This window comes from Equus przewalskii, chromosome 23 (genome assembly GCF_037783145.1).
Source record: "Equus przewalskii isolate Varuska chromosome 23, EquPr2, whole genome shotgun sequence".
NCBI lineage: Eukaryota > Metazoa > Chordata > Mammalia > Perissodactyla > Equidae > Equus > Equus przewalskii.
The window spans coordinates 21,764,368-21,786,827 of NC_091853.1; the positions used below are offsets into that span (position 1 = coordinate 21,764,368).

Here is a 22,460-nt window from a genome sequence, read left to right on the forward strand (position 1 = left end):
TATAAAAATCAGGAGAAATGCTTGACTCCTTCCCTTTATTTCCCAGTTTTCAAGGTAATGAATTGTTTCCCTATAATTCTCTGAAGGTAGTTAATTCTTTATAATATCACTATTAAATCATGGATTTTTAAAACATATCTGATGAGTTTCAATTCTCATCATTATTGAAGGTCAAACTGTCCCATCTTTGGCCAGTAGGAGGCTCTGAATCTTTTTGACATGACCCTAGAAATCTTTGATAGCTTCCTTGTTATCTAAGATATTCCAGCTTCATTTTGTAAAATTCCTGCCACATACCTATTTCTCTAAGAAGCCCTATTTTATTTTACAGAGAACGTTATCTCAAAACCACAATCTGGGTGCTAGACATGCTCTTAACTAAGTTAGACATAGTTTCTAGGACTTTTCAGTGAAATAAACTAGGAAATATTATTGATTCAAAGACAAAAACATCTCATAAATGTGCATCGACACTTTCTATTCAAATTCAATACTACAGAGCTTTTACTTAACCTCTTCTCTATAACATGACAATCTCCTTTCTTCCATTCTAAGAAGCCTAGTTCTTAAAACGGGATGTTAGAATTAGAACATGCTAATATCACTTGTTTTATCCCACATTACAGCACAACGGTCTCAGAATGACAATACTAACGTCACCACCAATATGATTATCAAAAATATCAGAAATTTTTTGTACAAGCTCTCCCTACTTTCTCCATTAAAAAAACATAGTTCTATTAAATCTACATTGTCAGAGGATAGAGCCATTACACACTGTACTCTCTTCCCCCTTAGTCCTCCTTTAGTCCTAGTTCTAGGCAACTACTTATTTAATGCTTAAGTTCTTATGTTGGTGTCTTTCTCATCACTTTAGTCATCTACAATACATCCTCTACTAGATTTCTCAGGAAAAGCTCATGGGAACAATACCCCCTGAGTACTTGCATGTTGATAACTATTTATGCCCTTTATACTTAAAAGTCAGTTTTGGGGGCTGGCCCAGTGGCATAGTGGTTAGGGTTGTGCATTCCGCTTCAGCAGCCTGAGGTTCACCAGTTTGGATCCCAGGTGTAGACCTAAGTACCACTCATCCAGCCATGCTGTGGTGGCATCCCACATACAAAACAGAGTAAGACTGGCACAGATGTTAGCTTAGGGACAATCTTCCTCAAGCAAAAAGAAGAAGATTGGCAACAGATGCAGATGTTAGCTCAGGGTCAATCTTCCTCACTGAAAAAAAAAGTCAGTTTTGCAGGGTATAAAAATCCTTGGCTGACTCTTTCCTTATTTTAAATATGTTGTTTCATTTTTCCCCCCTCAAAAAAGCACTGCTGTTGAGAAGTGTAATAATAAACTAATTTTTCTCCCTTATAAATCAAGCACAGTTTTTCTTCTAGAAGCTTAAAGCATTTTGTCCTTTTCTTGCTGTTACTCATACCGTCAACATTCTCAGGTATGCAGGATGCTCTTTCCTTATGTAGCTTCAATTTTTTTTAATTTCAGGAAAATTTTCATTAGTTCACTTGCCTTGCTTTGGTTTTCTTTGTTATCTCCTACCAACCATATGTTTGATCTTCTTTGCTTACTTCAATTTTTGGCACTTTCTCTTGAATCTTTTTTTATCTCTCTCTCTCTTAATTTTTTATTTTTAAAATTTTTCTGACTTGCAGTTTCCGATTCCACATGTATGGAGCTTAGAAGTTGTCACTCCATCCTAACAACAAGTAAAATTCTAAACAACAACTCTTCTTGGATGTGTAAGAGAGAAACAAAGCAAATCACTGCCCCCCAAGATTGGAGAGACAGACAGGTGAATACAGAGAGTTGTGGCTTAGCCGAGCAGAGACTCACACATGGTAACCACTGTGGGAACCAATGCTGTGGTAGGAAAACTGAACTATTCTTGACAAATTGCTGTAGGCTCATTGTGGACAAGTCTGAGAGTTAAAAACCCAGGGGACTCAGCCATGCGGGAGGTCTCCACAACGCTGTGAGATTTACCTCCAGGAGCTCGACCAAGTTCCCACAGTAAATCTAAAAGAAGAATCCTCTCATGCTTCTACACTTCTGGCAGAGGAGGGGAAGAGGAACCATTTTGAAATACACCAGAGGACTCTGTTCTTCTTAATAAGACCTGCCCTAGGGGAAACTAGTTAACTAGGGTCTAACCTGCGGGGTATTATTAGAGCCTAACTGACCTGGGAACAGGAAATACCTAACTCCAGTCACCTCTAGCCTTCCTGGGAGAAGGGAAATAACTCCAGTCTGCTCTAGCCATCCTGTCCTACCTAAGGGTGGTGAAAAAACCTGAGAAACCCTTGTGAAGTTCACAGTCCAAGAAGCACAGTTTGACTAAAAGAGTGAGACGTCATCATAGGACTATAGACTGCTTCCCCTTCCCCCACACCTCACCATCACATTACTAAAGGCCTATTTAGGAAATCATTTTACCCAGTACATCATGTACGGCAATCAAGAAAAAATTACAAGGTGGACCAAAAGGCAAAAAATACAATTTGAAGACACAGAACAAGCACCAGTACTAGACATGGCAGGGAATTATCAGATTGGGGATTTAAAACAGCTGTTTAATATGGTAAGGGCTCTAACAGATAAAGTAGACAGCAAGCAAGAACAGATGGGCAATGCAAGCAGCGAGATAAAAATCCCAAGAAAGTACTAAAAAGAAATGTTAGAGATTTATAAAAAAAAAAAACAAAACACTATAACAGAAATACAGAATACCTTTGATGGGCTAATTAGTAAACTGGATGCAGCTGAGGAAAGAATCTCTGAGCCAGAAGATATATCAATAGAATCCTTGAAAATCAAAAAGCAAAGAAAACAAAGAGTGTAAAAAACAAGAGAATATCCAAGTACCGTGAGGCAACTACAAAAGGTGTAACATACGTGTAATGGGAATACCAGAAGGAGATGAAAGAAAGGAACAGAAGAAATATTTGAAACAATAAGGACTGAGAATTTCCCCAAGCTAATGTCAGACATTAAACCACAGATCTAGGAAGCTCATAAAACACAAAGCAGGATAAAAGCCAAGAAAACTCCAAAAAACTACACCTGGGCATATCATTTTAAACTACAGAAAATCAGAGATAAAGAAAAATTCTGAAAGAAACCTGAGAAGAAAAACACCTTAACTATAGAGGAACAAAGGTAAGAATCACATCTGACTTCTCAGAAACCACGCAACGAAGAAGAGAGTGGAACAAACTATTTAAAGTGTTGAGAGAAAAAAACCACCAACCTAGAATTTTGACCCCTGAGAAATTAATATTCAAAAGTGGAAGAGAAAAAAAGACTTTCTCAGACAAACAAAAATTGAAGGAATTTGTTGTTAATAGACCTGTCCTGTAAGAAATGTTAAAAGAAGTTCTTTAGAGAGAGGGAAATAATATAGGCCAGAAACTTGGATCCACATAAAGTAACAAAGAGCATCAAAGAAGGAATAAGTAAAGGTAAAGTAAAAACTTTATTTTCTTATTCTTTTTTTTAAATTAAGATTATGATAGTTAACAACCTTGTGAAATTACAGTTGTACATGATTGTTAGTCATGTTGTAGGTACACCACTTCACCCTTTGTGCCCTCTCCCCAGCCCCCTTTCCCCTATTTTCTTATTCTTAATTGATCTAATAGACAACAGTTCATTCAAAATAATACCAACAATGTATTCGATTATATATGCTTATGTCTGTATGATATGTATACATATATGTACATATCATATATACATATATATACACTTATAAGTGAGTGAAATGAATGACAGCAATGATAAAGGGATGGAAGGGAGGAATTAGGATGCTTATGTTATTATAAGGTATTCACAATACTTGTGAAGTGCTATAGGGTTATCTGAAAGAGCACTTCAATTAACTGTAAATGTATATGGCAAACTTGAGGGAAACCACTAAAAATGAAATATAACCAATATGCTAAAAAAAGAGAGAAAACAGAATCATATAAAATGCTCAATTAAAACCACAAAAGGCAGGAAAGGAATGGAAGACAAAAATAGGAAGAACAAGGACAATAAATAGATAGCAGTACTGAATATGAGAGATATTAATACAATTATCTCAGTAATCACTTTGAACATCAATGGTCCAAATGCACCAATTAAAAGACAGAGATTGTCAGAGTCAATCTAAAAACAAGACCCAAATATATGTTGTCTATAAGAAAACCACCTTAAACATCAAGACACACACACATTAAAATTAAATGGATAGAGAAAAATATACCATGCTAACACTAATTAAAAGAAAGTAGGGGTAGCTATATTAATTTCACATAGAGCAGACTTCAAAGCAACGAAAGTAAGCAAGGTTAAAGAGAGGCATTACATAAGGATAAAGTGGTCATTTCTCCAAGAAGACTTAACAATCCTTAACATGCATGTGCCTAACAACAGAGCATCAAACTATGTGAGGCAAAAATGAATAGAATTGCAAAGAGAAACAGATGATCTACTAACATAGTTGGAGATTTCAACACTCCTCTAACAGAAAAGGACAGATCCAGCAGGCAGAAAATCAGTAAAGACATAATTGAACTCAACAACACCATCAATCAACTGGATACAATGGACATCTATAGACTACTTCATCCAACAACAACAGAATACACATTCTTCTCAAGCTCACATGGAACATTCACCAAGATATTCATATTCTGGGCAATAAAGCACGTCTTAACAAACTTAAAAGAATAGAAATCATACAATATCTGTTTTTGAACTAAGAAAAAAGGAGAAAGGACAAAAATTACTAATATCAGAAATGAAAGAGGGGATATCTCTAGAGGTCCTATGGGCATTAAGAGGATAAAAAAGGAATTCTATGAACAACTCTATGCCCACAAATTTGATAACCTACATGAAATGAACCAATTCCTTGAAAGACAAAGTTAGTCAAAACTCACACAAGAAGAAATAGACAATCTGAATAGGCCTATACCTATTAGAGAAATTAAATCAATAATAAAAATCTTCCAAAACAAAACATCCAGATGGGTTCACTGGTGAATTCTACCACACATTTAGGGAAGAAATGATACCAATTCTCTATAATCTCTTCCAGATGATAGAAGCAGAGGGAATACTTCCCAATCATTCTATGAGGCCAGCATTATCATAATACCAAAACCAGACAAAGATATTACAATAAAACTACAGACCAATATCTCAAATGAACATAGATGCAAAATTCCTCAGCAAAATATTAGCCAATAAAATTCAACAATGTATAAAAAGAATTATACACCACGACCAAGTGGGATTTATTCCAGGTATGCAAGGCTGATTCAACATTCAAAAATCAATTGAGGAATCCATCACATCAACAAGCTAAACAAGAAAAATCACACGATATATCAGTAGATGCAGAAAAAGCATTTGACAAAATCCAACCACATTTATGATAAAAACTCTCAGTGAAGTAGGATAGAGGGAAGCTTCCTCAACTTGATAAATAATGTTTACAAAAAACCTACAGCTAACATCATACGTAATGGTGAGAGATCTGAAGCATTCCCATTATGATCAGGAACAAGGCAAGGATGTCCCCTCTCACCACTTCTTTTCAACATCATATTGGAAGTTCTAGCTAATCCAATAATACAAGAAAAAAGGGGGAAAAAGGTATGCAGATTGGAAAGGAAGAAATAAGACTGTATTTACTAACATATTACATGATTGTCTATGTAGAAAATCTGAAAGAACTGACAAAAAACTCTTGGAGATAATCAGTGATTATAGTAAGGTTGCAGGATATATTTTCCTATATGCCAGTAATGAGTAAGTGGAATTTGAAATTAAAAAAACAATCCCATTTACATTATGACCGCCCACCCCCCCAAAATGAAATGCTTAGGTATAAATTGAACAAAAAAAGACAAGATCTATAAACATAGTACTACAGGTCTTAGCTTGAGCAGTCAGTCAAGAAAAAGAAAGAAAAGGTATCAGAATTAGAAAGGAAGAAATAAAACTGCCTCTGTTTGCAGATGACATGCTTTTATATATAGAAAATCCTAAAAGACTCAACCAAAAATTGTTAGATCTAATCAAGGAATTCAGTAAAGTTGCAGGACACAAAATTAACATACAAAAATCAGTAGCATTTCTATATACTAACAACAAAATTTCTGAAAAAGAAATAAATCAACCCCATTTACAATAGCATCAAAAACAACAAAATACTTACAAATTTAGCTAAGGAGATGAAAGACCTCTATGCTGAAAACTACAACACACTGATCAAAGAAATCGAAGAAGACGCATATAAAAGGAATGGTATCCTGTGTTCATGGATTGGAAGAATTAATATTAAAATATCACAATACTACCAAAAGCCATCTACAGATTCAATACAATCCCAATCAAGACTCCAATGGCATTTTTTACAGAAGTATAAAAAACACTCCTAAAATTTATATGAATAGCTAAAGAAATCCTGAGAAAGAAGAACAAAGCAGGAAGCATTACATTTCCCGATTTCAAGCTATGCTATAAAGCTACAGTTCTCAAAACAGTATGGTAGTGGCATAACAACAGCCCAGAAATAAACCTAAGCATATACAGTCAAATAGTACTTGATAAGGGAGCCAAGAATACTCAATAGAGAAAAGACAGTCTCTTCAATAAATGGTGTTGGGATAATTGGATATTCACATGTAAAAGAATGAAACTGGACCCATATCTTACACCACTCACAAAAATTAACTTGAAATGGATTAAAGATTTAAATGTAAGACCTAAAACCATGAAATTCCTAGAAGAAAATATAGGAATAAATTGACGTGGGTCTTGGTAATGATTTTTTGGATATGACAACTAAAGCACAAGCAACAAAATCAAAAAGAAACAAGTGGGACTACATCAAACTAAAAAGCTTCTGCACAGCAAAAGAAACCACTAACAAGGGGCTGACCCCGTGGCCGAGTGGTTAAGTCTGTGCGCCCCACTGCAGGCGGCCCAGTGTTTCATCGGTTCGAATCCTGGGCGTGGACATGGCACTGCCCATTGAGCCATGCTGAGGCAGTGTCCCGCATGCCACAACTAGAAGGACCCACAACTAAGAACATACAACTATGTACAGGGGGCTTTGGGAAGAAAAGGGAAAAACAATAAAAAAAAATTAAAAAAAAAAAAAAGAAACCACTAACAAAGGGAAAAGACAACCTATGGAATGGGAAAAAATATTTGCAAACCATATATCTGATATAAACATCTCATACAACTCAGTAACAAAAAAAACCAAATAACACAATTTAAAAAGGGACAAAGGACCTGAATAAACATTTCTTTAATGAGATATAGGAAAGGCCAAGGGGTATATAAAAAGATGCTCAACATCATTAGTCATTAGGGAAATGCAAATTAAAACCACAATGAGATATCATCTCACACCCCTTAGAATGGCCATTATCCAAAAGACAAGCGATGATAAATGCTGGCGTGGACGTGGAGAAAAGGGAACACTTGTGCACTGTTGATGGCATTGTATATTGGTACAGCCACTGTGGAAAACAGTATGGAGGATCCTCAAAAAGTTAAAAATAGAACTACCATAAGATCCAGCAATTCCACTTCTGGGAATATCCAAAGGAAATGAAAACACTAAGTCAAAAAGATACATATATCTCTATATTTTGTGTGTGCATATATATAAATATATGTGTGTGTGTGTATATGCATGTGTATATATGTATATATGTATATATATGAGTATATCTATATACACACACACACAATGAAATTATTATTCAGCCATAAAAAAATGAGGAAATTCTACCATTTGCAATAACATGGATGGACCTTGAAGGCATTATGCTAAGTGAAGTAAGTCAGACAAAGAAAGACAAATACTGTATGATTTCAGTGATATGTGAAATCTAAAACAAAAAAACCCCAAACTCATAGAAAGAGATCAGTCTTGTGGTTACCAGAGGCAGAGGTCGTGGAGGGAGGGGGAAATTACAGAAGATGGTCAAAAGATGCAAACTTTCAGTTATAAGATAAAATAAGTACTAGGGATGTAACGTACGACATGATGACTATAGCTAATACTGCTGTATGATATATAGGAAAGTTGTTAAGAGAGTAAATCCTAGGAGTTCTCATCACAAGGAGAAATATTTTTTTCCTGTTTTCTTTTCCTCTACATGAGAAGATGGATATATGTCTATATGTCTATATGAGAAGATCGATATTAGTTGGACCTATTGTGGTAATCATTTCACAATATATGTAAATCAAACCATCATGCTGTATGCCTTAAACTTATATAGTAACGTATGTCAATTTCTTTTCAATGAAACTGGAAGAAAATGCTGCTGGAACAACTGAATATTCACAAGCAAAAAAAAAAAAAAAATGAATCTAGACACAGACCTTACACTTTTCACAAAAAATTAACTCAAATTGGATCGCAGACCTAAATCTAAAATGGAAAACTATAAAACTCCTAGAAGATAACATAGAAGAAAAACCTAGATGAACTTGCCTATGGTGAGGACTTTTCAGATACAACACCAAAAGCACCATCCATGAAAGAAGTCATTGATAAGCTGGACTTCATTAAAATTTAAAACTTCTGCTCTGCAAAAGACATCAAGAGAATAAGAAGACAAGTCACAGATTGAGAAAAAAATATTTGCAAAAGACATATCTGAAGAAGGACTGTTCTCCAAAACATAAAAAGAACTGGTAAAACTCAACAATAAGAAAATGAACAACCCAATCTAAAAATGGGCCAAAGACCTCAACAGGCACCTCACCAAAGAAGATATATAGATGACAAATAAGCATATGAAAAGATGCTTCACATCAGATGTCATTGGGGAAATGCAAATTAAAACAATAATTAGAATGGCCAAAATCTAGAACACTGACAACACTAAATGCTGACAAGGATGGGGAGCAATAGGAATTATCATTCATTGCTGGAGGGAATGCAGAATGATACAGCCACTTTGGAAGACAGTTTGACAGTTTCTTACCAAAGTAAACATACTCTTACCATTTAACCCAGCAATCATGCTCCTTGGTATTTACCCAAAGGAGCTGAAAACTTACATCCACACAAAAAACTGCACACAGGTGCCAGCCCCATGGCTGAGTGGTTAAGTTTGAGCGCTCCACTTCGGCAGCCCAGGGTTTCACTGGTTTGGATCCTGGGCGCAAACACGGCACCGTTCATCAAGCCACACTGAGGCAGCGTCCCACATAGCATAACCAGAAGGACCTGCAATTAGAATATACAACTGTGTACTGGGGGTTGGGGGGAGGGAGGAGAGGTGGGGGGAGGAGGAGGAGGAGAAGAAGAAGAAAAATAAAATATATATTGGCAACAGATGTTAGCTCAGATGCCAATCTTTATTAAAAAAAAACTGCACACAGATGTTTATAGCAGCTTTATTAATAATTACCAAAATTTGGAAGCAACCAAGATGTCCTTCAGTAGGTGAATGGAGAAATAAACTGTGGTTCATCTACAGTGGAATAATATTATTCAGCACTAAAAAGAAATGAGCTATCAAGCCATGAAGACATGGAGAAATCTTAAGTGTGTATCACCAACTCAAAGATGCCAATCTGAAAAGCCTACATACTGTATGATTCCAACTATACAACATTCTGGAAAGAGCAAAACTATGAAGGCAGTAAAATGTTCAGTGGTTACCGGGGTTGGGGGTCGGTGAGTAGGAGGGATGAATTAGGGGGTATACAGAGAATTTTTAGGGCAGCGAAAATACTCTTTATACCATAATCATGGATACATGTTATTATACTTTTGTCCAAACCCACAGAATGTGCACCACCAAGAGTGAACCATAACGCAAACTATGGACTTTGGGTGATTATGACGTGTCAAAGAAGGTTCATCAGTTGTAACAAATTTACCACTCCAGTGGGGGATGTTGATAACTGGGAAGGCTATGCATGTGCGGGCCAAAGGGCGTATGGGAAATCTCTGTACCTTCCTCTAAGTTTTGTTGTGATCCTGAAACTGCTCTAAAAATCTTAATAAAAATCTTTTTTTAATTTTCCCTTTTCACCTTACGTTTCTCTTAGGGCATTATCTGTCGTGTTTATTCCCTCCTTTGGTCCTTGTAGTTTAGTCTTCATTTCTGAAATAATTTTTTTCTTTTGTTTATAATTCTTTCCTGAATTGTCACCTCTGTTCTGAGTTTTCTAATTATGATTTATGTTGTTCTTTCATGTCTTATATAATTTTCTTAATGCTTTTCAGTTCATTTTGAAATAGCAAATTAGTTTTCATCTGTTTTGTGAGCACATCTTTCTGGAATGCTTTTATTGTCTGTAAGGATATTATTCTATTCCTAATTCTCTCTTTTCTTATAATCGCTTTGCACAGGACTTGATGTTGATTCTTTTCTGTTGTGCATTTTTATGTGAAATTAGTTTTCAAAACTATGAGAAAAAAAGTGGGTTAAATTTTAAAAGGCTCTAACTTCATAGAGCTCCCTCTTCTGTTGTTTTTGTGAAGAGTTAAAAAAAAAAAGTATGACATCTTGCTTTCTGAGATTTCCTGGCTGCTTTTCTTCCCTTCCTTTGAACTGGACCTTTCTCTGGTCTCTGCCCTGCTCAATTTTGATTCCATTCCCGGCAATTTCTCTTCAGCGTAGGGCCCTGTACTAGAAGGCAGTTCTGGCAGGTCAATTTGGAGAGTTCAAAGGGTTAGCCCCTTTAATGCCTTTTATTGCAAGCTCTTTGCACTCACCAGGTGTTAGAGCAGGCAAAACGCCTTCACCTTCAGCGGCTGTTCTCAAATCGGCCCGCTGAGTTTCCTAGCGAATACCAGTTGGCTATGTGGGGTTCTCCTGTTCGCGGGTCCAGTCAGAAGCTACACTGTTGCTTTCTTTTGTCTCCCACACACACGATACCCGTATCATGCAAGTCTTGTGGTTACTGGTATTTTTGTCTCCAACTGCTTTTATTTGGGGACTTTTGGTATCTTGTCACCTAGTTTTGTTGTAAATGTTGTCTACGAATTTTTGATTTTGCCATCTAGTTGTGCTGTGCTTATGCGGGATTATGTAGGCAGCATGCTACTGCCATCACCACCACCATCCCTCCAGCATCATCATCATCTTTTAATTCAAGCTAATTTTTGCTCTATACTTCCTCTTGATTCCTTCCGTCAGCCTGTCACAGGAAGAACTTGGCCTCCATTTGTAAGGAGCCCCTGAATTATAGTGTGTGCGTGTGTTTGGGAGATGTGTGGAGAGGGGGTCATGGGTGAGCAGAGGTTGCTAATTGGGGGCAGAGTTGCAAAAGTTAAAGACACAGTCCCTGCCCTTAGGAGTTTATAACCTAAGAATCCAGCAGACATCCACTCAGTGAGGCAGAACTGCAACTACCTAATTTCCAATCACAGCTCTTATTAGCTTGCCACGCCAACCAGGGCAAGTCAGTTTCTCAGGACTTTAGTTTCTCCATTTGTAAAAGACAGTGCATATCTCTTGCCCTGTCCAATGTATAGCTGTGGGGAAGAAACAAAATAATGGAAGCATGAGTAATTTGGTCACCAATGACCTGTGTCCTGGGGAGCAGGAACCAACTGTTCTTCATCTTTGCCTCTGCCCCGATTTAATGCCTCGGACACTGCTTGACACATTCTGAGCACCCAATGTTTGCACCTTGAAAAAAGCCTTAACAGTCCTATTATGTGATCATTAATTTAAAAAGCTCCTCAGCCTCATCAAGGATGACAAGAGTTAATACACACGTTTGGGAGCTGGGGAGGCTAGCCTCAAAAAAGACCCTTCACATCGAAGAAATGGCCTTGACTCCAAAAGTCAACCATCAGAAGACACGGAAGAGCTGAGTTTTAAATGCGTTTTTTATTATTCAGCCTTCAGCAGAAATGTCACCTTTCTAAAGCAAGCTGTTATCATGCACTCCCCGTGCCAAACAGGCGCCTCTGAGGAGCAGGATTTTATCTCAACATTTTTAGTGATTTGTGTTTCTCTTTCAAGGAGCTCCATGCCTTAAGGCACCTGAAACACTAACAGCACAAGAAGGTAAGGTTACGCGAGGAGCAGACTCCAACAACATGAAACAGGGATTTTCGCAAAACAGGTCTAGGATCAGCATCAAAGTTACGGTCTGCAGTCACCCTGCCCAATAATTCATGTCCTCTCAGTGCAGCTCATTGTTTTCTGGTGAGTTCCTTGGTTGAAACCATATTCTCAAAGAAACTCCGTTTTGTGACAGGGTCCCCATTAGCAGGCTCAGCCACATGACAGGCCTAGAAGCAGCCAGCACAACTGCCGGCAACGCTTGCCAATAAGCCAGATGCTGCCACATATTGGCATCTGGGTCCTGGAATAGCAACCATGTTCTCAGTCTGGCTAGGGATTCTGACCCCAGCTACGGAAGGAGACAAAGGAAGGAAAGAAAGAGACGGAGCAAGGGGAGGGAGGGCAGACTGTGGAAGAGTCTCTCGGTAATTTCCCTACCATGGATTTAGAGCTTCCACAACAAAAGACCGGTTGGAAAGCTGCTACCAACGCTGCAATGGGCGGGAGAGGTAGAGATGGGGAGCATTCGAAACCCAGCGAGCTATTCTGGCACCTGGGGAGTGGGGGTGGTTGATTCAAACGGAGACAGCTGCAGCAGGCAGCAAGCACTCTCCCCTCCTCTCCCTCACGCCATGATAGCCCACAGTGGAGATAAGCTACTGGATATAGCGTAAATCTGCAGCAAAGGGACAGAGTGGCAACATCAGGATGGCTGCCACCTTCTGCTTTATGGGTGCCAAGATTTACCAGCGCCAGGAAGGCCAACTGAATGTTGAGGACGAGATCCAGACCAGCAGTCTCGAAGGGATACTTACGATCAAGAAAGATGTGATCAGGGGTGTGCTGATCACAGGAACAGGGTGCAGGCAAAAGGAAGCCCTGTGCCTCATGGTGACTTTTCATGCTAAGATGATCCCAGCTGGAATGAGGCTTCAGGTCCTGATGGAGTCACAGGAGGTGGAGGTATGGCCCAGGAGGGGTGCGCTGAACTGAGTAAATTTAGGCTTTGAAGTAAGAGGCGAGAAAATAAAAAGCAGGCAGCAGTTCTTCTTTCTCAAAATATCAAATTCTATGTAGCATCCCCTTTACCCACATCATGTTTGTCAAGAGTAGCTCAGGGCCTTACACTTGAAAGACAGATTATAGGAGCAAGAGAACGAGAGAAGACTACATGGTGGGAAGAGTCCTGGCCTCTGCAGTCAGAAGACTGGGGGAAACAGCCCCAAAGGCCATTTACCAACAGGAGGGTTGATTCTCTTAGGGGCAAAGTGGCTTTTCTCTGTTCACCAGGGACTGTACTCCCTAACCAGAACCACCCGGGTGTGCCTCTGGTCATAATTAGTGCATGGGGGTGCGGTGTGAGTGGGAACCTCAGCCTACCATTGGAAAAATTGTGCAAAGCATGTCCTATCGATGGCGGTTTAAGCCATACTGTCGTTTTTTTTTTAAAGAAGGACAGCACATTACTACTGAGGCTGAGTCCAAGCATGGCAAGAGCAGAGACAGATGACACAACCGCCGACAATGAAGTCTCACCTACCGAAAACACAAAATCATGGAAACACTTTGCAGACGCTCACGACAGGTCAAATACATATTTGGTCAAAATATAATTTATTAACAGTCTCATCTAATAATCTTGGTGCCTTATAAACAAAAGAGCCTTAACGTGAAAAATACGGAGACAGTGGGTCACCCACATTCCCCATGCCCCCTGCAAACACACTTGACCTTCGGGGAACATCTGCATTTCACTTCACTCCTGGGAAGCTTGATGTCCATTTTCAAAAGGCAAATCAAGTCCACTGAGAAAGCATCCCCAGCTGAGTCCCTCAGTTCTAAAGAGACAATCGAGCAGCTCTGCCACACTTCAGAATCCGAAGAGAACATTCTGGTGTCTTTCCCAAACTTTACAGTTTAGATTCTTTTCATTCAGATTTTGAGCAACGCAGGGACTAAATACTAAGTTTCATTGTGGCTCTGCTTAAGAAGGAGCAAAAAAGCCAACAATACACAACACGTAATCAAAAGAATTGTCATTATAATTTGATATTTATTCTATTTCTAAAATGGATTTGAGATAAGAGAAGCTATCTATAGAGGGTGAGTTATCTGAAGCTAGAGAACGATGACAGAAGGGGCTGAGTCTCTTTGGGGGAATGGAATCACTCCCCATCACGGGCTCCTCCTTTTGCCCCCTCCTCTGTTTTATTTCTTTATCCAGTTGGCTATTCCCCTTGCCTTTTCCCTTCCTGCTTGTCCTCATGATCTATCTTCCCCTGTCACTTCTGGTCATTCCCACTGATGCAAGGACTTCCAGGGCCAGTTCCTGGGAAATATATTAAGTGTTGGGAAATGTCTTCAAACTCCAAACACATACCACAAGGAAGGAGGCTTATGGTAACACAAGGCAGAGGCGATAAGCTGACGTTCAACTAAGCCAGTGGCTCTCGAACTTAACCGTGCATCAGAATCCCCTGGAAAGGCTTGTTAAAACAGATTGCTGTGCCAGCCCCAGAGTTCTGATTTGAAGAGGGTCTGAGAATCTGCATTTCTAAATTCCCAGGGGGTGCTAATGTTGATGGTCTGGGCATCACTTTTTTTTTTTTTTTTTTTTACTTTCCTAAAACTTCTTTCCTTGGAAATAATTTCAAACTTAAAGAAAAGTTGCAAGAGGAGTAAAAATCACCCCACTCTCTTGACCCAGATTGAGACCACTTTTTGAGAACCTCTGAGCTAAGCTGAACTTATGTCAGGGGTCTGGTACAGGGAGCAACCACCTGGCAGGATGGAATTCCTTCCACAAGCAAGAGCAGAACACAATCCAAACAGAAAGCAAACCAGCTATTTTAAAGCAAAAGGCAGGAAGGAGTGCCACGAAACGATGAAAGAAAGTGAGTTGGGACCCAGGGGTTTTAAGCTCTGAATAGCAAATATCATTATCAACCAATGGGGGAAACTGTTTGTCTCTCTGGTGGTTCCCTGGGGGTAATTTACAAACAACAAATCCATAGTCTCCTAGTATAGAGTGGCTTCAAGAAAAAAGGAAAGCAATTATTTGATAGGGAAACTGTCCACTTGAGACATGGACAAGAGGACGCTGACGTGGCCCTCTGTGTTCTAGCACCTTAACTCAGGACTCTCTCTCCTGCCTGAGGTTCTGCAATAACCCCTAACTGATTTCTCTGCCTCTAATCGCCCTCTCCAATTTATTCTCCATTCTAACCCTAAAATTATCCTTTTAACAGCAGGCTGCAATAATGTCAGCTCTCTAAGAACCTTCTCCAGTTCCCTACAACATAGAGAATGAAGTCCAAGTGTCTCAGCATGGCTGTCCTCTGGCCCTAACCTACCTTTCAAATTCACGTACCCACAAACCAGCCCAAACAGAATATGCACAGCTTTACATTTCCCATCTCCTTTGTACACAACTGTTTTTTCGGTTCCCCTGGAAACTTTCCTTCTCTCCAAATAAAATCTTAAAAAAAAAGTCCTTATGTTTAAAAATACTGTTCAAACTTCAAGGTTCTGCAGCAATACAGGAAGCCTGCCTGCAGCTCCTCAGATCTCTCCTCTGTGCGCTCCCATCCTCTATTTGTACCTATGCCACTTACGACATTCTGCCCTACTTATTATTTATGCCTTCCTTCCCCTGGGTGGGATAAGGTCCTTGAAGACGGGCACCATGTCTTTTGTTCAGTGACCAGAGAAGCCCATAACAGAGGCGGAGGGTAGATGAAGAGGACATGAAGAGGGGAAGAAGCAGAAGAAATGAGATAACAGTAGGAGAGCATGGTGAGGGGAAAAAGTTCAGTTTTAAAGTTTTCCTTGGCATTGAGAATCTTTTTGCTGAAGACAGAGCCTTCAAATATCTAACACTTTTTCTTTCCAGAACAATCCCGAGAGACTGAATAGTCATACAAATTTTCTTTTGTTTTGCCACCACCTCACCTCCTTTCTCCTTGCTTTCCCTCTATGTCGCCATTGAGTCAATTACATGTATATCTCCCACGTGACAAGGGCAACATCACATTGTGGTCATTATTATTTTGGCACTGAAACAGGTTCAAACCCCCTTACATCTGTCGAATCTCCTTCGACTTTTGCCTCTTTGGTGGGGTTGGTCGAATTCCTGCCTTGTAGTTTAGCTTTAGGGGGAATCTGAACATTTTGCTATAAAATGTTTTGAGATTTACAAAAGCAGGATGCCAGTAACTCTGTGACCAAAGCTGGTCCAGGTGTCATTCTTCCTTACCACACCCACTAAGAGGGATTCCTGCCCAAAGAAATCGCAGCAGCTCTCCGCAGACACTCGCGGCCTCTCCCTTTACCCCAGCTCTCCCAGCTGTCTTCAGCAAGGAGATGGGGATGCCCTGACTCTAGATAAGCTTGTCACTTAGCCCTCTCCCAAGAGGCAGTTCAGCACCTTTTCCTGGGATGGCTGCAACAGTTTCCGTTTCTGCCTAACTCTTCCTGGAGGGAGAACAAAGAATCGCATTTCCAACCTAGCTCAACAAAGAAGGCTCTCGATTGCTCCAGATCCCCGGCCCAACGTGCCTGACGAGTGCACCGCCTGACGAGTGCGCCGCGGCATTTCCCTAGACCACCTCCCTCGAGTTACTTTCTTTCTTACACCTTCACAAACCTTCTCTGCCTCTACTTCTCCCTGAGCTGAGAGCCCTGGAACAAGGGAAGAAGTCATGTGATAGGAACAAAAAAAGCAAAGCCATGCCATCTGACTGTGTATCACCACCATTGTAAACCCTCCCCAAAAGGAAGCTTGTTCTCTGGTTTCCTCTTTACTGTCCTTGAGCGAATAAGTGATGCTGAGGCACAAAACCCTGTAGTACTTTGCTTCCCATTTCCCTACTGCTGTTATGTTTACAACTTGATTCAGAAATAGCTGACTTCACAGCTTTTGCCATTTAGTAACCCTTCAGCATAAGGACTTAATATGAAATCCTTAAAATGAGCTGAGTGGACATCAAATACTCAAAAGTCCAAATTACCTAGCCTGGTAGAGGTTAATGTTCTGCATTAAATAGGAACAGAAAGTATCAATTTTGTACTCTGATTATGCCTGCTAAAGAACTGAGTCAAACAAACACATAAAATATGAGAGATGAGGGCAACTGGGGTAGGAATACCACCACAGTTATTGAGAAAGGTCTAGAAGTGAGCAAATGTAGGTGTGTCCTAACCTCCTTTCACCTCATGTACGACTATCGGGACCTTCAACTCTCCTTCTCCAGTGTAGAGCTGACTGAGAAATAACCTTTTAATGTTCCATTCTATTTATAAATTTTATAGCCACATAACCACTAAGGGTTATGCTACTGAACGGGTATATGGCAGCAACCCAAGTATCTGGGATTACTAGAAAAATAATTATAAGAAAACAGTTAAGTACCAATTAAAGATTTTCATTAACCTTGTCTTCCTACAATGTTGGTTTATCAAATCAGCTCACTCTGAAAAATAGAAAGTCCAGTGTAGGCTTGTGGAGCTTAGCACTCACCTACCTCTTCGTTCTATAGGAGAAGGAACAGGTCTAGAATATTGTTATTTGCCTAAGGTTAAAAGGCTAGTTAGTCACAGAGATAAGACCAGAACTCCACTCTAGGACTTTCCATTATATTATACAATCCTCAGAGAAAGAGCTTGCTTCATTACCCAGAGCATATAGATAGATCAGGGGTTTTATCAACTACTCTAAAAAGAAAGATAATCCATCTTATGCCTTGGCCTTTGCTATAAAGTAATTCCTAAGTGAGTCCAATAAAGATGCTATAAGAGGCCCCCTGAGAAGCAAAGAGCTTTTTAATGCTATAGTCAGACTTCTTTCTGTTTGGATTTATAAGCTATAGGCAAGTGAATTCAACTAAGACATACTATGTGTGGGGTCCTGGTGTAGTGTTACTAGTCACAGCACGAGTATTATTATAAATTTTATAATCTTTAGTACATGCATTATATGAAAGCAAAACTCAGTCTTGGTTCACAATGACTCTGAAATAGGATAGGAAAAGCTTGAGGGGCAAAACACAACAGGAATTGTAGTATTTAAAAACATTTAAAAGGAAGATTTAGATATGTTATCAAGAGTTTAGTTATTATAACACAAAAGTTGAAAAGACTTATGTCTCAAGAAGTATTAATTCATGTCAGAGTTAAAACAAATTGCTAAAATGATGGCATTCTTTTTTACTCTTAGGGAGCTTCACTTACCCATCTGTGAAATAGAAATGGTAGATTTTCACATCATAACTTAAGATAGGTGATACACCATAATGTTACTGGCAACCTGCTAGAAAAGCTTTCTCACAAAGAGCATGTTAAAATAATAAGGACATTGGTAATTTCATATAAAAATATAAAATCTAATGAGAGCAGGGACTTGGACAGATGTTTGCCCATCAATGTTCCTAACAACATTGTTCCCAACAGGCAAGAGTTGGAAACAGCCAAACATCCATTGACACATAAATGGCTAAACAAAATGTGGTATTATACGCAATGAAGTATTACTCAGCCTTAAAAAGGAATGAAATTCTGATACATGCTATAGCACTGACGAACCATGAAAAAATAATGTTAAGTGAAATAATCCAGACACAAAAAAACAAATATTACATGATTCCACTTATACGACAGACCTAGAAGAGTCGAATTCACAGAGACTGAAAGTAGAACAGTGGTAACTAGGGGCAGGGGGAGGGGATGGGGAGTTAGCGTTTAACGGGTACAGTGTTTCAGTTTGGGATGATTAAAGAGTTCTGAGATGGGGACTGGTCCTGTGGTAAAGTTCATGCACTCTGCTTTAGTGGCCCAGGGTTCATGGGTTTAGATGCCAAGCACAGACCTACACACTGCTTATCAAGCCATGCTGTGGCAGCATCCCACATACAAAACAGGGGAAGATTGGCACAGATGTTAGCTCAGGAACACTCTTCCTCAAGCAAAAAGAGGAAGACTGGCAACAGATGCTAGCTCAGGACCAATCTTCCTCACCAAAAAAAAAAAAAGTTCTGCAATGCATAGTACTGATGGTTGAATAAAAATGTGAATGTACTTAATGCCACTGAATTTTATACTTAAAAGTGGTTAAAATGGTACATTTTATGTCTATTTTACCACAATAAAAATAAAAATAACAAAATCAAATGAGAAATACTAAGTGCAAGTTCTTTTATGATTTTGACCCAGATTATATATGCTCAAAAAAAAAAAAATACAAAAAAGAAGAACAGTATCACCCACAGCATTAGAAATACTAGTATTTCTAATATACATCATCAAATAAAAACAGACTTGGGTTCATCACTCCAAAGCCACTTATCCTGTGTGTTTATTACTAAAATAATTCCTGTCCACCATGATTATGAATAATGTATTTTCATTAACCACAAGTTCCAATCAAACACACAGAGAGAAATTGAAGCAATGGAATTGTGTCAACACACTGACACAGCAACCATCTGTTGACATTACTGTTCTCTGAATCCAAGTGACCAAAATCATGTGGTAGGGCTGGGAACTTCACCTTAGCTGTGAAGTCCTACTTTCATGTCATAGGGCACTTCTGGAAGGAAGCTCTGTAATGGCCAGCTCTAAGTACTTGCAGATTTCCTACTAGTCCTACACAGGAAGTCATCCTTGTGTCTCACCTGCATGAGTTCCTGTTATGAGGCCAGTGGCTGATGAGTTGAAATCCAGTTCCAGGGCGTGATGTCATCTTGACTGAGCTATGATCCTGGTGACCTGCTCCCCATCCTGGTGGTGTCGGAGTTCTTCAGCTGGGGTTCAGGTTATAAGGGGACCAAAAAGGAAAAAGGGGGAGCAGGATAATAGAAAAAGGAAAAATGCTTGCACATTTCCTGTGTTTCACTAAAGCATTTGCTGCTTCCATTTAATTTGATGGGAGGACCTGGCTGATGGCAGATGGAAGCTGTACAGATGCTCTTGCAGTAGGGGTGGGGTCTCACACAGATAGCAAAAATACAAAGGATTAGAATATATAGAAAACTTTCGTTATTTCTGGTGGCTCCTAACTTGGAAATAGTGACCTTATTTCTTCTTTGGATAAAGTTCAAAAAACAGATATTAACACTTTTAAACCATTTGAAAATTGTTGTAAACAATGCATGACTACAGGAGCTATCTTAGCAACACGAAAGAGATAAATATAAATGTTTGGAGATGTGTAAATACTCATATTCTTTCTACACAAAGTCAAGCAGATTAGGAGGTCAAATCTGGAAATCCCATCACTGTAAGTAATAAAATAGGATTGCCATTCAATTCCACTTAGATGAGATCCTTTGGTTCTTAGTACATCAAGCCAAAAACTACAATAAAGTCAAGCATAAGAAGCAGCAGAAATTGCTAACATTCCAAAATAAAAGAAAGAGAGGCTTTCCTAAAAAAAAAATCTTAAGCAATTAAATGGAGAGATTTCAGTTTTTACCATGTTTATTTTACATCATGATTTCTTAGTCCTTATTACGTTGATACAATTTGGGGAAATAAATACTCCCTTCCCTCTTCTGTTGCATATGTATTAGTAGGGGTAGGAAGAACAGAATATGAGAGAATAGGCAAAGGGTGTAGGAAGTAGAAAGATGAAGTCAAAGAGAGAGCCAGTGAGTGCCTGTAAGAACTTTCTGTAAGCAGTACCAACCAACAATGCACCAAGGTGACAACATGAAGTGTTTCCCTCTCACGTGGACTTCTGAAAGGATGAAACAATATCGGGCCACATTCAACATACATTAGTTATATAGCATTGTGGTACAGGTTTCCTATCAGACATGATGTGTATATTCTTTCTTTCTCACTTTTTAAGCTCCAGAGATGACATTATTCATGGAGCACTTTTAATATATTATTCAGCAAATACTAATTTGATCATATAACCCAATCTTGGTTAGCAGTTAGCTGCCATGTAAAGGTCCTCCTTTCAAGTAACACTTAATTCCACACTGGGAGCTTCATATCAGAGGAAGTTCTTGAAGGGCGTTCCTCTTTCAGGTGGGTTTACAACTCATCTGAAATACCATGTAAAGGCAGATAAAACAGGGATCACACCTGCTTAAAGGTTTGCACATAACAGCCCCTTGCAAATGAAGCCAATATCTTGTCCAGACAGTAACGGTAAAGGAATTGTTTTCTTTCAGCCTTTTCCTTCCCCCATTTCCTCTGAAGGTCTTTATCCCACAGCTTCGGTGCTCCGTAAGTGACTATGAAGCAGAGCTGCCTCTGCGCTGGAGACGCCCATCACGGAGAAGATCAGAATGTGTGCAGATAATCCTGCACTATGTTCATCTCATCAGCTCTGCCCAATCCACAGGGGTGAAAAATGGATGAGATTTGATATCTTCAACACCAGCAACTCCAGCACCAAGTCGCTCCACAGGGTTGAACTGCAAGAGCTAAAAAAGAGGGATTTAGTGAGTAACAGGAATCCAACCAGCAAATCAAAGGAAAACAAAAATATCTGAAAGGAAAGAACTTTCAAATTCAACCCCAGTGACAAATGGACTTGATTAATATCCAACTGACTATATTGCCTTGAAAGGGAGCTATGTCTAACATCACTCTAGCTGTGGCGTGAGGGGGCAAATTTGAGTTTACGGCTTCTCAACTGATTTGAAGTATGACCTTGAGTAACTCACTTTGTTTCTCTCATCCTCATAGAGTATAATAGGATAGCTACACCTATCAATTTCCTATTCCAAAAACACACTGTGACATTAATTAGATATTGCACCAAATTCTGAGAGATCCAGTTACTTTCATGATTAGAAAGTTTGAGACGCGCAATCTTTCAACTCCTAGTGAATTACAGATGCACTGAGACTAAACTTTACCTAGTCTGAATAAGCCAATTTGTATTGCAAAATAACCTTCTTTGGAATAGCTGGCTCACATGGAATAATCTAATCCAATGAGTGAAACATGTTTTGACTTCTTCACTAATAGGAATCATGTATAAAATAAGTTAATAGTGTTACATGGAACAGGACTGTTAAATGTGAGAAAGCAGTAGTCGTCACATACAATTATAGTAGACCCTGGGCATGCTGGAAGACTGTGTCTTGACATTCATGTATCCTCAAATTTTGTTTTAACAGCTTTACTGATGGATAATTTATATATATAGCATAAAATTCATCTATCGTAAGTGTACAGTTCAATGATCGTAAGTAAATTTAAAGAGTTGTGCAACCATTATCACAGTCCAGATTTAGAACACTTTGATCACCCTAAAAAGTTTCTTTATGCTGTTTGCAGTTAATTCTCACTTCCATCCCCAGCCCTAAGCAAACACTGATTTGCTTTCTGTCTCTATAAACTTGCCCTTTCTGGATATTTCACGTAAATGGA

The 22,460-nt window shown here is 39.0% G+C and overlaps 1 protein-coding gene across 18 annotated transcripts in view; it reads right to left on the reverse strand.

Annotated features, from left to right (window-relative positions):
* Positions 1-20,528: 20,528 nt before the first annotated feature.
* The window catches only part of RPS6KC1 (ribosomal protein S6 kinase C1), a 178,565-nt gene continuing 176,633 nt past the window's right edge, over positions 20,529-22,460 (reverse strand). For all 18 annotated transcript variants that reach the window (XM_070591113.1, XM_070591112.1, XM_070591097.1 and 15 more), the window contains one exon: positions 20,529-21,505. In XM_070591113.1, coding sequence (XP_070447214.1) covers positions 21,395-21,505 — 111 coding nt within the window. In that variant the 3' untranslated portion in view covers positions 20,529-21,394. The remainder of the gene's footprint in view (positions 21,506-22,460) is intronic.